Source organism: Ovis aries, chromosome 3, assembly GCF_016772045.2.
Source record: "Ovis aries strain OAR_USU_Benz2616 breed Rambouillet chromosome 3, ARS-UI_Ramb_v3.0, whole genome shotgun sequence".
NCBI lineage: Eukaryota > Metazoa > Chordata > Mammalia > Artiodactyla > Bovidae > Ovis > Ovis aries.
The window spans coordinates 14050227-14068060 of NC_056056.1; the positions used below are offsets into that span (position 1 = coordinate 14050227).

At 52.4% G+C, this 17834-nt stretch overlaps 1 protein-coding gene across 1 annotated transcript in view; it reads left to right on the forward strand.

The window, feature by feature from the left end:
• TTLL11 (tubulin tyrosine ligase like 11) overlaps window positions 1-15166 on the forward strand; it is a 275037-nt gene extending 259871 nt beyond the window's left edge. Inside the window, exon 9 of the mRNA XM_027966476.3 lies at window positions 7638-15166. Within this exon, the coding sequence (XP_027822277.2) occupies window positions 7638-7933 (296 nt within the window). The 3' untranslated portion in view covers window positions 7934-15166. The remainder of the gene's footprint in view (window positions 1-7637) is intronic.
• Window positions 15167-17834: the final 2668 nt, after the last annotated feature.

Genomic DNA, 17834 nt, shown 5'->3' on the forward strand with positions numbered 1-17834 from the left:
CTTGGGCAAGTGGCTGGGCCTCTCTGGGTTCAGCCGTCTCAGCGGCACAGTGTGGATGTCAGCAGGATCAGGCTCTCAGGGTGGTTGTGAGATTGAAGGGACACGTGCAGGGAAAATGCACAGCGTGAGTCCGGGCAGCAGAACATCTTCAATACATGTGGTTTGAGATTTTAATTATTATAATAGAATTTTTAAAGATATTCTTTTTTTTAATTTTATTTATTTATTTTATTTTTGGCTGTGCTGGGTCTTCGTTTCTGCCTGGGCTTTTCTCTGGTTGTGGAGAGCAGGGTGTTGCTCTCTAGTTGCGGTGCGCAGGCTTCTCACTGCAGTGCCTTCTCTCATTGTGGAGCACAGGCTCTAGGCACGCAGGCTCCGTAGTTGCGGCTCCCAGGCTCTAAAGCCCAGGCTCGGTAGTTGTGGCGCACAGGCTTAGTTGCTCCACAGCATATGGGATCTTCCTGGATCAGGGATTGAACCCGTGTCTCCTGCATTGGCAGGCAGGTTCTTTACCACTGACCCAGCAGAGAAGCCCAATTATTATTTTTCAAACATTCAGAAGCCACCATCCCTCCTAACGCTTTTGGAATCCTGAGAAATGGCCCGATCCTCAGCCCATTTTACAGAAGGGGGACGTGAGGCCCAGAGAGGGGGAGTAATTGGCCCAAAGCCACAACACGTGGAGGGCAGAGACCAAGTGAGAATCCAGGTCCTCTAACCCCACAGCATAATTTTTCCTCCTGTAATCCCAGTCAACCGGCTCATTGATTCCACAAATGCTTCCGGAAAGCCTGCTCTGTGACAGCCGGAGATGGGGACGCAGGCTCCCCAGCCTCAGGACAGCCTAGTGTGGAGACTAGCCGGTTGGTTAGTGCAATAAAAGATAGCGCTCCAGGCAGCGGGAGGTGAAAGGGCAGGCATTAAAGCAGCAAGATGACTGGTATTTTTTAAGTGCTGTGTTGGGCTTTTTCTAGGGAGTGCTTGATAAAAGCCACTCTTTACAGACATAGAAACCAAGTCCTCCAGAGGAGAACTGGCTCCCGAAAGACTAGACAGCTAGCACGCGGCAGAGTGGGGACCAGACCAGCCCAGTCCGTCATTCCTCCATGGAGCCAGATGCCATCTCTCGGGAAAGGCCCAGTTTTCATCTCCCGCAGTGGAGCCCTTTGAGACCCCATCTCCAGACCTGGGGGAAGGACTATGGTAATGCTTAGGGGGACCAACTGCTGCTACAGATCAGAGCAGACTGCAAGCCACCCCAAGAACGGAGAGAAGACAGATCCTCATGATTAACCACCTCGGAGTCGGTGCAGCCTTCACATAGCTCTTCTGGGGAGCGTTCAGCTGCACAGAGAAGAACCACTAAAGTAATTCTAGTCAAGATCGCTCAGCTTTATTTCCCACCACCGATTCCAAACAGAAAGCCTGTATACTTGCACATTTAAAAAGTCACTATGAGACAGAAACCTCTCTTCCAGGTGAGCAATGAGAAAGAGATTTAAAGGTTGGGGTGAGAGAAAGAATCAGCGAATAGCTGTCCTAACCCAGCACACCAATATTTTGAAATAGAATTACTAGCAAGGAAGCACAGGTATATTTGAGGGGAAAAAATATATATATCTCATATTCAGTCTGGGGTAATATCTCTGGCTGTCGACAGTGATTTGGATTTAATTATATCATATATGCAAATGTGCTCTATAAACTATAAAATAATACATAAATGTCAGATGTTAAGAAAGAACATGGTGTCAGAAAGAGAACTGTGGGTTTGAAAGTCAGCTAGGGTTTAAATGCCGCCCCGTCCACTTAAGGGGACCTAGACAAGCCACTTGGCCTTTCTGGGTCTCAACTGTAAGTGGGGAATCCTCGTAATAAAGTCCTCTTCCGAAAGCAACTCAGAGAACCAGATGAGAAAACGGATATTCTTTGTAAACTGGCAGGTGCTCTACACACGGACAGCATTATTCTTGTTCCCATCCTTAAGCCCCAGAGTAGATGATGAGATTATCAGGGCGCAGCCGCCAGCACGGTCCTTAAATCCAGTGATCGAGAGCCCCTCCCTGGGCGTGGAGAGGAGCAGGCTGGGGGCCAGGAGCCGGTGGGCCCTCTCTCACCAGGCTGATGGACAGAATGAGGCCATGGTCTGTCAGGGGCTGCATCCAATATGCAAGTGGCAGTCTTGGTGAGAGCCACGCAGATGGCTATGCTGGAAGGTTCCAAGGGCTGCTTTCTCTAGCGAGATCCATGAACCCAAATGAAGTTTAGAAAAACACTCAGCAGCCGATCTTTAGGCACAGCGGGCAGGAGGGGAAAGCCTGTTTGTTAAACCTGGGGGACGGTTCTGCACCTTCTTGCTGATATCCAGCAGAAGTGGGAGTGGTGGGAGGTGGGCTCCCTCATTCACTGTGAGGCAGCGTCGTTTCTTCCTTCTAAGTGACTGGAATTAACACCCCAACCTGGCCATCTCTTTGACGGCTCTTAAAGCCTCAGCAGAGTCAAAAAGTTATAGGAACAGTCCTAGGCTCAGGCACCTTACCGGCTATATGACTTTGACAAGTCTATTGAATATAAACGAGATTGATGGTAACACTTGCTCCCTGAGATTTCTGAGAGATTCGTTCAGTTAAATAATGCAAGTGCAGCCCTTTCGCCCAGGGCTTGCACATAATGAAGGCTCAAAGAATATGAAGTGCTATTGTTTCCCTTCATCCCTTTTACTGCAATGGGTCACTGAAGTAATGTTACCAAAGAGATGCTTCCAGCTCCGCATCAGAGCTGTAAGGAGTGATCCGGCAGGGCTGGTGGAGGAGCAGGGGAGAGAGGCAGGGTTTTCTACATTTTCTCCTAAATAGCTCAAGTAATTTCAAAGACCTGGTAAATGGTAGGAGAGACTGCAAGTACTGGGTGCACCTCAGCAGAACCAAGCTACAGACCAGGGTGCTATAGACTAAAGCACACCCTACCCCCCACTTTCAATCATATGTTGGAACCCTAACCCCTCGTATCACTGTTTTTGGAGTTGGGGCCCCTGAGGAGGTAATTAAGGTTAAATGAAGTCATAAGGGTGAGGCCCTGATCCAATAGGGCTGGTGTCCTTATAAGAAGAGATGCCAGGTTGCTGGCTCTCTCTCTCTGCCTTGGGAAGGTACAGAGAGAAGGCGGCTGTCTGCAAGCCAAGAAGAGAGCCCTCACCAGAACCACACCATGCTAGCACTCTGATCTCAGACTTTCCACCCCTAAAACTGTTGAGAGAATAAACGTCTGTTGTCTGAGCCAACCCCCACTATGGTGCTGTGTTATGATATTTGGCAGCCCAAGCAGATGAACATGGTGGAGACAGGTGGTCAGTGGGATTTCAGAGGAGAGAGCTTGTTCTCTGCACCCCTAGAGGTTCTTGATCACCCGTGGCAGGGCTAGGCCAGCACTAGGTTTCTCAAAAGACCATGCTCTCAACTTCTTCACTCCACTGCCTCCTCGAGAGCCCTTCAAGAGACAGCCAAGAGGGAATGTTCATCCCGAAGCTTCCTGATCACCCTTGAGCGTCAGATCCCCAGCGCTGCAGTAACACGCAGTATCTGGGCCTCATCACCAACAGACAGCCCCCCAGGGGACAGGAACAGGAACCTGCATTTCCGGCAAGGTCCCCAGGTTATTTTACAAATAAAATGTTAGCAAACCACAGGCCTCAAGGGGAAGGCCAGTCCCCTCAGCCTGCTGTTAGAGCCCCCTCTTCGTGAGGACTCCTGACTCGCCTTCATGCCCCCATCCACCCCACTGGCCCCTCAGAGACATAGGCACGACCCCCAGATTCTATCCAGAACCTCATCACCTTTCACCACGCCCCCTCCCCCGACTGCTGCCTGGTCCAAGTCGCTATCAGCCCTCGCCTGGACCAGCACAGTAACCCCCTAATGCATCTTCCCGAGTTTTTTCTCCTGTGCCCCTGCCACTTGCTGTCAACACAGCACCCACTAGACCATGTCACCTGGAAACTTCCCAGTAGCCGCCCGTCTTCCTCAGCATGAGATCCGAAGTCCCACCTTGGTCCACAGGGCCCTTATGGCTTGGCCTACCAGAACCTTTCAGGCCCACACTCCATCAGCACAGACAGAAAAGGGCAGGGCCTGGCAGAGGGCAACAGAGCTTGGTTTCCACCCCCCACTCCACCCCCACGCCTTAGTGGTCAAGCCTTGATGCTAGAAGAAACCGGGGATGTATGGTTTCTCAGAAGCCAAGAGAGGACTTAATGCGAAGTTGGAACAAGTTCATGCTTTTCCAGCTCCATCATTAGTCTTTTAAAAATAACTGACTTCAAGTCTGCTTTCAATCAGAGTGTCTTAAAAGGCAGACATTTTTAGCCCAATGTCAAGCTTCTGTCGTTTCGGGGGCTGGCCCTTTTGCAATCAGGCCCCTTTTCGCAGATGGGCTTTCAGAGCGGAGAGAGAACAGACTGAGCCTGGCAGCGGGAAGGGGTGAGGCAGGGACGGGCTCTCAAAGCGGGGTCCCAACTAGGAGCCTCGTCACCACCTGGGGATGTGGTCAAAGCGCAGCTTCTCAGACCTTCAGAACCAAGAACCCTGGGGTGGAGCTGCAGTCTGTATTCCAGCACGGCTTCTGAACAAAATCAGCAGAGCCTGAGGCCTGGGTTCAAATCCTAGCCCTGCCGCTTACCAGCATGTGACCTGAGGGCAAGTTACTTGATCTGTCTGGGCCTCAGTTTTCTCATCTGCACAGTGGGACGTGTAGTGAGGGTCAGAGAACTGGCATAGTGTACGTGACCCATGCAGGAGTCAGTAATGTCCATTCCCCTTTATCCTTGTGCATATACTTTATATAAACTTTTTATCAAAGCAGAACATGTATGCAGAAAGTTTGCACTCTAATTTTTCAAAGCAATGACTTCAAATAGTAGCAAAGTCTTCATGATTAGAAGCAGCTGTCCCAGCATCACCTTTTTCCACTCTCTAGATTTTCCAGTTGCATATTTTTTAATTGCACACGTGTGTACTATAGAAAATCCGAAAATGTAGACGAGCAAAAAGAAAACCAAGGATAACACAGTCAACCCCATTTCTCGTTTTATCAGTAATGAGATACTGATAATGATTCCTCAATGATTTAGCCATACTTTTTTCTCCCGAAAGAGATCTTAATTGTATTTTAGGGGGTGTGTTATTGCTCTAATCACAGTCTGCCTCCAATTAAGGGAAGGAAACGGGTGTTTGTTGAGTAAAAAGTGCTCAGTCCTCACTGTTCAGAGTGCGTGCTCCAGAGACCAACAGCCTGGGTACCACTGGGAAGCTTGGCAAAAATGCAGGGTCTTGGGCCCCATCCCATAATCTGCATTTTTTGAGAAGACTGTGGTTAAAGTGAGGGTGGGGGCTTGTAGACCCCAGAGCTATGAAACTTGCAGTCAAGCCTCCAGTCCTGGATAGGAGACTCAAGCTAGCGTGTAAATGCGTGCGGCTTCCTTTATAAATGGAAAGTCTTGCCGCAAAGCACTGCCAGCTGAACTAAACAATGTGATTGATGAGGAGGGTGATTTACATTCTGGCCCGAGCTCCTTATCTTGTCAGGGACCAGGGACATGCCGTTCCTGGACCCGGCACCCGTCTGCCGACCACACTTGGAGCAGCGGCGCTCTGGAGATCACACGCTTGTGAAGCTGGGGGCTGGGACTGCCCCGGGTTTCTCTGGTTTTAGATCGCAGCCTCTTCAGCCTGCGTGTCCTGGACCCTTCCACTGACTGTGACACACACACACACACACATGCACGTACATCCTAGGAGGGCCCTGGCCCAGAGTCAGTGATTAGAAAACGTCTGTCTCTTCATACAGGCTCAGGCCTCATCCCCTGTGTCTCGGTCAGTACCAGGCCTCTGTTTACATTAAAAGGGTTACTGTTCTTTTATCAGCTCCTGTCAAGACCAAGCAAGGGACTTGTAGAACGTCTGGAGTCAAGAGAAGCTGAGTGAAAAAAAAGCTTTGATGGACTTAGAAGAAGATTAGAAACAAAACAAAAAAGCAACGTCTTTGCTCAGCTCAAGTTTCCAACACAAAAAGATCTCTCAGATCCCAGGGTCTACATATCATCCAATATTTACGAACTCCAGGCCAGGCTTCCGCCTACAGTGACAGAGCAGACAACTAATATGTCTGAGAACGAAGCAAGGCCCCTGGAAAGCTGTGGATTAGCCGAGTGGGAGCTGGCTTCTCTAAAAATACCATGTGCCATTTGGTCCAGCCTTACAGCCATCTTCCCCAAGGAGCCCAGGGAGCCCCATGATTTTGGATCATGGAGCTTACTTTCACGAGGGTGTTGGGAAGACTCAGAACCTTTTGCGAGGCACAACTTGGTTAAGAGAATTGGGAGTCAGAGTATGAATTTCCAAGCCACAATTCTCTGGCTGTGTGACCTTAGGGAAGTTACTCAACGTTTCTGATGGTTAGTTTTCGTGTCTGTAAAATGGGACATCATAATAGTGACCTTGCAAAGGCATGTCTGTGAAGCGCCTAGCAGTGGCTCATTCGTTCATTCACTCATGTAGTCAGTCCCTCTGTATTGAGCATCTTCTGGGGACCTGGCACTGGGGGGACTGAGGTGAGCTGGAGCCCACAGTCCAGCAGGGAAGCTAGAGACTGTCAGTGAACCGCGCAAATAAAACCCTGAACTAGCCGCCAAAGGTGCTACCTAGAAAAAGGCAAGAAGCCTCTACCAGGGGCTGGATCTTACCTGGGACTCAGAGGAGGTTTTGCTGAGTAAGTGATTTTCAGCTCAAATCCCAAGAACGAGTAGGAATTTACGAGGCAAAGTAGAAGCACCTTCCAGGCGCAGAATGGGGTCTCCTATTAATACCTTTCAGAATATAGTTATGAGTATAGAGAAGGGGTCAGGTATGTTTTACTTTTTGAGGTAAAATTTACATGTAGCAAAATGCACAGATTTTAACTTCAGGTACAATTTGTGGATTTTGAGAAATGTAACTGACATGCCTTTGAGGGCTTTCTCTGGGTGGCTCAGATGATAAAGAATCTGCCTGCAGTGTCAATAGACCCAGGTTCTATCCCTGGGTATGAAAGATCCCCTGGAGAAAGGAATGGCTATCCACTCTGGTATTCTTGCCTGGGAAAGCCCAGGGACAGAGGGGCCTGGCGGGCTACAGTCCATGGGGTCACCAAGAGTTGGACACGACTGAGTGCCTAGCACTTTCCATATAGAATGGCCATCACGTTGGACTCATCTTCATACCCTCTCCCTTATTATAAAAGTTGTGGGCTGGGTTTGAATGGGAACATTTGATGGCGATGCAAGGGAATAAGGCGTTGGGCTAGGTTTAAATCCCAGCCCTACTGCTTTCTACCACTGGACTTTGCCCAGGTCTCTCCAGTTCTCTGAGACTCAGTTTCCCCATGTGTAAAACTGGGTTATTGAACCTTCTTCACAGGGCAACTTAAAGGGTGAATCTGCAAGTGGTTGTGAACGCCCAGCTGGCCGGGCGCTGGTCAGGCAGGCTGAGACGGCCGATTCCTCTCCAAAAGGGAACAGCTGTGGGGAGAGAGCCTGGTGGTTGGCGTCGGGAAGCCCGGGCGCCTGCGCGCACCACGTCCCCCTAACGCCGATCTCTCGTCCGCAGGGATGTGCCTGCAGGCCTTCGTGGAGGCCTTCTTTTACCTGGCCCAGAGGAAGTTCAAGATGCTGCCGCTCCACGAGCAGGTGGCTTCGCTGATCGACCTGTGTGAATACCACCTGTCCTTGCTGGACGAGAAGCGCCTGGTGTGTGGCCGCAGCGGCACGTCGTCGGCGAGCAGGCTCCAGCCCAGCGGCACCCCGCAGGAGGCCGTGCCTCCAGCCCCGCCGGCCGAGGGCCGGCCCCAGCCCTGCACAGACGGTGCCCACAAGGTCTCCCACTCCAGGCACACTGTGTCCTGAGGGCCGCTCTGTCCTCCCGGAAGAAGGCTGAGCCCGAAAGACGCCACCCCCGGGCTTCCTGCTGGTGGAGAGATGGCAGGATGCTACGTCCCAGCCCGAGATCCCGCTCCTCGTCTCCGAGTTCCGCTGAGCTGCGCTTGGCGAGCCCGCCTGATTCTCACCCGGTCTCCTCCCCAGCACCTCTTGGTGGCCCACCTGCTCGCAAGCCATGAGCGGACATATGATATCCAAAATGTGACAGATGGCCTCTTCTCTTCTGGGCTCGTGGGAAGCCACAACTGGGGATAAAAAGCTGCTGTGTTTGGGGCAGGGTGGGGGGCACCAACAACCTCAAGACAGAGAGCCATGGAGAGGAAAGAACTGGAGGCAGCTGAGTCTGGGGTCTGCCCCGGGGGCCCCCCAGAGAGAATATGGTTAGAGCCTAGGAACATCATGTTTGACTTCTACCACCCTGTTCTGTGAAAATGAAGTGGAAATACCCAGGAGGCCTGCACGCTGTCCCACCCCAATCATGTGCTGCGTGGGTGCAGTTAACAGACCGACCTGGCTGATTTCATGAGCTTGTCTGTTGCTAGCAGTGTTCTGTGTGTTACTCATTAAGATGCAGATTTCACTGAGAGGTAGCTCAGGAAGGCTCCTGGAGTCTCAGAGCTGGCTGGAGCCTGTGAGCCACCTTCTGTCCCATTTGGTTTGACCCCACAGCAGGAGTTCCCCGGTCATGTGTCCTCTAATCAGAGCTCTCCACAGTGGGGCGATCACCATGTGTGCCCAGAGTGTGCGGGGAGCCCTGGGGAAGGTGGGGGCTTCAGAGGGGAGGAATGTGTTGATGAGCTCTGCGTAAGGATCAGAGCAAGTCAGAGCTTGATGTTAGAAGTGTTGGGGAAAGGGGAGTCACGCTCTCCCTTCAACAAGACCCTTCCCTTGTCTCCATTCATGTCCCCAGATATCCCTCCCCATCTCAAGGGGGAAGCTTCAGAAGCAGCCAAAGGGAGCACTTTGGAAGATGGCCACAGGCAAGTCAGGATCCAGGGCCCGCTGACCACAGGCAGACGAGAAGCTGCCCTCGCACAGCCAATCTCCCCAGAGCACTGTTGGGTTTGGGGTTAACATGGCCCTTCCCAGAAGGTCCCCGTTTATAAAGGACCCTGGAGGGCCCTGGAAGGAGCTTACCATCAGGCTCTGAGGAAGGAGAATGAAGGGTCTTGGATGGCATTCATTAGCATGGTGCCTGGCACACAGTAGGGCTCAGAAAATGCTCACGAATGTAGGATCCTGGAAGCGTCATGGGTGTCAGTGTCAGAGATGTGTCCTAGACCCCCACAGACATCTTCCTTCCCCTGCTTTTCCTCTTCCTCCTAACACTCCTCCCTGTCTCTGAGCCAAATCCCCTTCACTCCAACCAGTGGGAGCATTTGCATCAAGGTCCAGTACAGAGCTTGGTCCCTCGTAGGTGCTCAAAAAGTGTCTGTTGAAATGCACGGCTGGGAGTCATCCTCTCTGGAATTTTTTTCAGCCCAAAGGGAAGGCTGTTCATCTAAGATCGCTCCAACTGTTGGCCAGTTTAGGGGGTAGGGTGGGGGTCTGTTGATCCTTGCCTCACCTTCCCTCTAGCCAGACGCCCATTCCTTCAAGGTTGAAGTCTGCCTCCCCTGCCCCCACAGGGTGGCTCCCGTGTGATGCCCTCATCCCATTGCTTCTCCCCTCCTTCTCCTAGAAGCCCAGGGCAGACCCAGGTCTGTAGCCCGTCCACAGCCCAGGGGGCCCTGGTAGTCCCCGAGCCCTGCAGGGCCCATGCTGGGCTGTTAAGTGATGGGAGACTTTGTCTTTCTATAAAGAAAATAAATGCCTCTATTTTCCCGGCAAAAAGTAGGAGGCGGCCACAGGTGGGAGGGACAGGAGGTACCCAATAAGCAGCAAGTGCCTCCCAAGTGGGGACATTTTAGAGGTGTCATCGACTCTGTTTCCCAGTCTTCAGGGGCAGTTTTGTAAGGCCGTTCCCATTTTCAGAGAGGGGAAAACAAGACCTGGGAGGTCACGTGGTAGGTCAGGCATCGGTCTAGGTCTGTCAGTCGACTCCAGAGCCCATCCCCTCTGTGTCCCCAGGTGAGTATGAATCCAGCTCCAAACAGAGCACTGGTGGGTCCTTCCTGCCTGGGGACCCCCAGGGCTCTGCACACTGCCGCGCCATCTGGTGTCACAGGTCAGGGCCATCAGCATTCCTAAACTGTCCACTGTGAGAAAATGAGTTTGAAAACCTGTGTCCACTCTCCCAGAAGCCTGTGACCACAGCAGATGGATTTTACAGCGAACGACCCAACTCAATGGTCCCCGCACGCTTATTAGCAGCTGGGAGCAGCAGATATCATTTCTTGAAGTCAGTTTCCAGAAAGCATGCACTTGCCAAAATGGGATGCCATCATCAGGCTCCAAACCAACCAAACACATTGATTTTTTAGAAAAAACAAATCAGTCGGCTAAATTCTAGGGGACTTCCCTATTGGTTCGGTGGTTAAGAACCCGCCTGCCAGTGCAGGGGACATGGGTTCGATCCCCACTCGGGGAAGATTCCACATGCCACAGGGCAACTAAGCTCGTACACCGCAACTACTGGGCCTGCACTCTAGAGCCCACGCTCTGCAACAAGAGAAACCCTCACACGGAAACTAGAGAGCAGCTCCTGCTCGCCACGACTAGAGACAGCTCACACATAGCAACAAAGACCCAGCACAGCCGAGAGTACATTAAATCAATTAATTTTTTTTTTAATAGGCTGAATTCCCTTGCTTTGTTTGTGGTGAATCTCCGCTCCTAGGATGAGGACTGTCCTCCCTTCGTCCCTTGCCTCTCACCCAGAGGCATGGTTGCTGGGTGGTCACGGTCTAGAAGGAGCCCCTCCAGGGCAGGACAGGGCCTGAGAAGCCCCGTGGCCCTCAGTGAGCGTTGGGGAACCGAGGCTGCCGTAGTATAGGAGGTCAGCAAGTGACAGAGCGGGCCTTGTGTTTTCTCGACGCCACTGATCAGGAAGAACCAGAGGCTGCTCCATTATTGGAGTGAGTGATCGGGGACATCCCCCACCGCCGCGTGCTTAATAGGAAGTCCCACTGTTTTTATCCCCTTCGGTAATTAGCTGCTCGTTGCGTAGGGGGTAATTGGAGTGATCACAAGAGCAGGCGTCTCCTTCCTCCGGAAAGAGAGATGCTCTGTGTGGAGCTGAGTCCCTGTTCTCTGCTCGTAGGATCGGCCCATCCCCAAGAAGGGCCCACAGACGCCATCTGTGCCTCTTTCCCTCTACCCTCTCCTGCCCTTCCTCCCCCTCCTGCTGGTCCCCCCCTCACACACAGTCCGGGCGCACTGACCCTGCCACTGTCACGGCCCGCAGCCAGAGCGGGTTCAATGAATAGAAGAGATCAGGTTCAGCCTCGTCCGTCTTGGGCTGCATGCATCCCTGGAGCATTGCCCGCCTCCTCCTTTCCTGCCGTGCCTCTTCTGATGCACCTGGAAAGCACCCTTCCCTCTTCAGGGCTGGTCCTGCCTGCTCCCCTCCTTCCTGCCTCCCAGGGGCTGGCCTTGGCCTCTCTGCCTCTGCTGTCAGGAGCTCCATCTCCACAGCCTGGGCAGAATGGAGCTTGCAGCAGGGGCTTGTGAAGGATGCAGGTGGACTGTTAGCAGTGCTGGTCCCAGTGGACCCCTCCCCAGGTGCAGAGGCAGGACCTCCTGGAGACAGGCGCCTCCATCCCCAGAACTCCCAAGTCCCTTATATTTGCCCTCCATCTGCTCTCCCAGCTCAGACCTTATCATCTCTGGCCTGCCCTGCATCAGTCTTTTGCCTCTTAACCCCCTCAACCATCTTGCATCCCTATCAGTTCAGGAAGAACTCAGAACCAAAATGCTGATTGCACAATCCCCTAATTGTCAACCCTCCTCTTTCCCCAGACTAAGCCCAAGCTTCTTGACCTTTAAGTCCCCTCCTCCCTTTCCACCCTAAATCCATGCTCAGCCCCCACATCTCAGGAGCAGCCTCTGTGCTCCACAGCCCTTTGTGTCTGTTGTTACCACTCTGGAGAGAAGGTGCTGGTTCTTGACCCCATGGGAGGGGGTCACAGGGCCTGCATCTGCTCCATTCGTTCCAGGCTTAGCTGTCCTCTCTGTTGGACCCTCCCTCTGCCCAGTGGAAACTTGTTGTTGTTCAGTTGGTCAGTCATGTCTTTGCGACCCATGGACTGCAGCACATCAGGCTTCCCTATCCCTCACCAACTCCTGGCGCTTGCTCAAACTCATATCCGTCGAGTCGGTGATGCCATCCAGCCGTGTTATCCTCTGTTACCCCCTTCTCCTCCTGCCTTCAATCTTTCCCAGCATCAAGGTCTTTTCCAATGAGTCAGTTCTTCACATCAGGTGGCCAAAGTATTAGAGCTTCAGCTTCAGCATCAGTCCTTCCAATGAATATTCAGGGTTGATTTCCTTTAGGATGGACTGGTTTGATCTCCTTGCTGTCCAAGGGACTCTTAAGAGTCTTCCCCAGCACCACAGTTCAAAGGCATCAATTCTTTGGCGCTCAGCCTTTTTTGCTGTCCAGCTTCCACAAGTAGGTGGAAACTCACTTATCTTTCAAAGTCCAGCTCACGTGTCTCCACTGCCATCCCTCAAGCAATGAGCCATCCTCTCTTCCTCCTCGTGAGAACCGGAAGGTCCTTTGTGATCGTACTTGCGTGTGGTGTCAGTGTACGCATCCACCAAGCTGTGAGTTCCTTCACGGTCAGGCAGGTGATGGCTTGACACTGGCCGCTCGGGCACCAAGCTGGGGCCCTTCAGGTACCAGTTAAAATACCAGGACTGTTCAGAGGACCAGGGGAAGGAGCCTGAGTTCTCCCCCTGCAGATGCCCTGAGGGTTGGGTCTGTGAACACCTCTGTGTCCTGGGCACAACAGTGGCTCCTCTGACCCTGGGCAGTCTCTCCCAGTTCTGTTGTGCCCAGATCCATGTGTGGGCTCCATTTCCCATGGGCATCCCCTTCTCGTTCAGTCTCAGAGACCGAGGGTCACCGGGCTGGATCGTGTCCACCACGGCTTCTCCATCAGACATCTGGCCTGTCTCTCCAGCCCCACAGCCTCTGTAGGGGCTTGGTTAGTTCAGAGCAGATAATGCTGATGTGAATGTAGTTAGGGTGAGTACGGCCAGGCTCGGGAGGAGCCCAGACACTGGCATGGCACTCTGTGCGTTTCTAGAACCAAGAGTATTTCCCACGAGAGAGTGACATCTGTTTGATGCTTCACAGTTTACACAGTACTTTTGCTTCCATCCTCTTGTCTGATCCTCCCAGTGATCCCACAAAGGATGAGGCTGCTCACTGCCCTCTTTTCACAGCTAAGGGCACTGATGCCCAGGCCAGGTGACTTGCCTAAGGCCTCACAACTGGTGGAAGCCAGAGCCCAGCCCCCAACCCCTTCTCTGCCCCATAACTGCTCTGCATGGAGCCTTGACAGGCCTACAGGCCAGAAGGGAGAGGGGTTTGGCTCCATTTTCATAGATGCAGAAACCCATGTCTCAGAGAGCTAGTCCCGGGGTTCTGCTAGTCCTGGGGTTCTGGGGCTCAGCTTGTGGAGGTCCTACCTTCTCTTTTGCCCATACACTCTACAGGGTCCAGGTTCCTCGGCTGCACCAGGGGGTGACATCTGCTCTCACTTTGGGAACAAAAGATGAAAGCTGGAAAGCATAACATGCGTGAAAGCGGTTTGCAGACCCGAGCGCTGGAATGCCGTGTTATCCTCAGACTGGCTTCTGGTTTCCTGCAAAGTGTAAAAGGATAAAGGGAGAAGGTTCCTCCTTGAATGCTGTAATCCATCAGGACAAATGAAGTCGGGACACTCAGCTCCCCTCCCGCTCCACCCTCTTTCATTTTCCTTGCATATTTGAAGACATGAGGGCTAAAAAATGGTCTCTGCTGCTCCTCTGACACCTGGAGTTTGCCCTGTGATTGGCAGACTATTACTTTAAAAATAGCTTAAACTTTTTTTTTCATTTCTTGATAAATACCCTAAACTCCTCAGTCCCGGCACTGAGAACCAGGCTTGACTGTCTGGCATTTGAGCCCCTTTCCTTAAAGTTCAGAGATGATGCAATTCCCCCATCAGTGGCTTAGAGCTCTCCTCTCCCAGCAAGATGCATTTTAACCTAAAATCCAGCTTGCCCTGATTGATATTTTTGCCCATCTCCCACTGAGTCTGACAGATATGGGAAACATTTTCCCATATGGTATATGAATTTCTCCCTCATGAAATAAGTTCGAATTTTTTTTTTTTCTGTTCCCAGGGCAAAGGAGCTTTGCAGAACAGGCAACACAGTCAATTACCTCCATCTCTAGTAACCAAAAGTCTTGCTTTTCCTGTAACTAGGAAATCCACGGAGCACACAGCTTCCACATGCATGCATGCGCGCGCCCACAGACACACTGAGCACCATTGAGCTTTGGTATAAAATGGCAAAATTCCTGATGTTTTTTTGCTCATTTCTAGCAAATTGCTTCTGAGCCTTATTCAGAGAGCAGACGGAAGGGGGTCTTTGCAGCCCTGGAGTGATATAACATGCTCACCGGGAGGCTGGTGGGGAATGTTTCCTCTGATGCGGAGGCGGTTGCTAAGAGTCCAACGAGGATGGTGGTTTCGGGCCATGGGGACATTGCCTGCCCCTCACCATGTCCCCCCCTCGCCCTGTCCCCCCAACCCCCTCCCAGGCTGCAGAAACAAGGCAAGGAGCTGGGTGATGAAAAGAGCTGGCCACGGGTATTTCCCTTCAGAACACTCAGCATCAGAACAAGGAAAACAAGAATCCAAGCAGGGACCCTGAGAGGGTCTTTGGCTGTGTCTGTGGCTCTCTGGCTATGTGACCACACCACGGACCAGTGATTCCAGCCCCTTGCCTGCTTCCTGGCCTGTACTGTGGACGTGGGTCATAACCAATGGATAGAGCCTGGCTTGGACTTGGCACCGGGCAGTCTTAATAAATGTTAATTGAACAAAGGACCAATCTCCATAGGCTTGAACTAGACAGAAGCCAGAGATCACTTCTGCCCACGCCGAAGGGCCCTGACAGGCCCGGCTCCTCCAGGTCTGGCGGGCGGCCGCGTGTTCGCGCCTCCTCCCTCTGTGGGGGCTCCGCTGCTGGGCCACAGCAGCTTCTGCCTCTTAAAAGCCTTTAAAAAATTCTTTATTAAATTTTCATGGCGCATAAAGTCAAGGTTCTGTTGCTTGGCCTCAGTTGTCTTGGAAACTTCGTAAAAGGCAATAATAAAACTGAGCGGAGTGCTGCTGCACACAGGCCCCTTGTAGAAACAGCTGCCAAGTACCAGCCATTTCTTCTGCGTGATAATTTGTGGCAGCAAACCCAGCAAGATGGACAGGGCTTGTTCATTTGGGGTCAGTTGAGGAGAAAGGGGATCCTTTTTTACTTTTTTTCTTCCCCTAATGGTTAATGTTTGCCTGGGGGTGGGGGGAGCTAAATCTTGCCTCAAGGAACCTGTGAGATTTTCTGGGGGAGATGGAGAAAGGAGTTTGGAAAAGCCCCCAATGCTTGATCCACTGGGGTCAGTCTCCCAAGGGAGGGAGTGACGGGTCCCTAGAGTCTGGCCACCTCTTAGAGACTGGCGGAGCGATGGCCCTGGGGGAGAGGGTGGCCCCTCCCAGCTTTGTGGGTGCAGCAGCCACTGCACACAGCATCAGGCTGGGTGGGGGTGCATAGCAAGGTCTGCCTCCTCCCATGGGGAAGCTTGGGGCAGGGCAGCTCCCTGGCAAACGGAGGGTTCAGACTGCAGCTAAGAGGCCACCTGGGGCTGCTGACACACCCGGGGGCCCCATCCTGGTGTCACCCCTGCCCTTGACCCTGTGAGAGCAGCCGAGGTCTGCTCAGAACGCTTTCCAGCCTCTGGACCATGTGGTGGGACAAGAAAGGTACACAGCCTTGAGTGATAAATCAAGTGGAATCTCTGCCCCCTAGAAACTACACCCACTGGCATCAGAGAGGTGTCATTTTCCACAGTGGAGGTCGGGGTGGGCGGCACTCAGGAGGGCTCTGTCCGCCCGCCAGGAACCCCTAAAGTTCTCCATTTAATGAAACATTCAGACCCTACACATGCCTCGTGCTCCACCTCTGTGCCAGCCCCTTGGTCCTAGCTCCTGTGCCTGCAGGTCATGGTTTGGCTGTGGGGTAGAGCTGCCACCCCTCTCCCTATTGGAAAAACCCAGGTTTGCCACCCGTGGTCCCCCCACCAGGTGGGGAGACCCCCCCCCCAGCTGCACGTGAGGTTAGCACAGCCTTGGCCCTTGGCAGCCAGCCTGGGCACACCTTCCAGGGGCCTTTTCCACTTCTGCCTCCCCCAGATGCCCTGGGCGTGTGGTGGTGCCTGTCAGGGCTCAGACCCAACTCTGTCTTAAATGCCGGCAGCTCCAGCTTTCTCACTAAGTCCTGGGTTTTGTTACAAGATTCTATCCGCCGCCACAGCCTTTCCAACATGTCAGTTTCACAGACTGGGCACCGGAAGCCCACCGAGGGGAAGGGAGGGATCTGTACTCAGGCCTCCTCAATAAGGGGATCTGAAGAGCAGAAGCCAGCATCAGCCTCTGGTTCAAAGATTTTAAAGTAGATTCCATGGTAGCCAAGAGCAGCTCTGCTAATTCCGGGTTTGTTTGTTTCTTTTTGGCTTGTTCTTTGCTCGTTCTTCTGTTTTCTATATTGTGGTCGCATGTAAGGAAAAAGCTTCAAATGCCATCATCATCATCGTCGCTTCCAACTTTTCACCTGAGAGGAAGCTGGGGGTCGGGGAGAAGTACCTGGCTTGAAGTCATGACCACAGCAACCTCCTCCCCCCACCCCCTGAGCCCAGCCATGGCTCCCGTGGTGCTCCAGCCACCTGGACCCTGGAAGGCATGCATCGGGCTGGCAACAGTGACCAGTCACTGGGTGGCTTCACCCCGGAGTCTGAGCAGGAGCCGGATCGTTCTCCCTCATGCTCCAGAGAATGGTTTTGGAGGCTGGCGCTGGGTTTGTTTCTCACTTGGCTCTAGTCATCAAGCACTGGCCATTTGATCTGCTTGGACATTCAACTTCAATAGCTCCTCCCCGGGCGCTTAAGTAGATCTGCTTTGAGCCATTTCCAGGGCCAGTGGCTATGGCATCAGTGGGTCACTGGGTCGATCCCTGACGGTCTTGGAGAAAAATATAGCCCAGATCGGCAGGTCAGAAGTCTGTGGGCATGGCTGAAATGCCAGGCGTGAGCAGCTACTTACTTGAAGCCTCATGTCGTACCTTTAAAAGTCCTGTAACTATTGCCTTGGGCTCCATATTATATCCATGCGTTAGTCAGGACGCTGACTCATATGATGCCAACTCCCAAGTCACAGCGGCTTCACCCTGAGGTTCATTCTTCCTTGTGCAAATCTCACCAGGTCAAGGATGACACTTATTTGGACAGAGTCCCAGCTTCTTCCTGCCTGGGCCCTTTCCCCTCAAGGATGGTTTCCCAGGTGCCTCTGAGAAGAAGAGAAGATAGGAGGATTGCAGGAGTGGGTTGTTCAGGGAGCACTGACCTCACTTCTACCCACATGCACTCGACCAGAACTTGGTCACCTGGCCCTAACCTAAGTGCAGGGGATACTGGGCAACGTGTTCTTCCTGTGTATCCATGTTGCAAAAAATGAAATGGGACTCAGTGGACGCATAGTATGGTTTTTCCTCAATTCATATTTGTTTTAGTATAAAAATGCTTTTCTCTCCTTCCATCTTCAAATAAAATTGCTACTACAAGAAAACAACTGTGTTTCTCTTACAGCTGCACGAGCATCTCATCTCGCCCCCATCGTGGATTTTCTATTTGGGAAGCACAGCGTGATGGAGGGCACGTAGGTTCCTG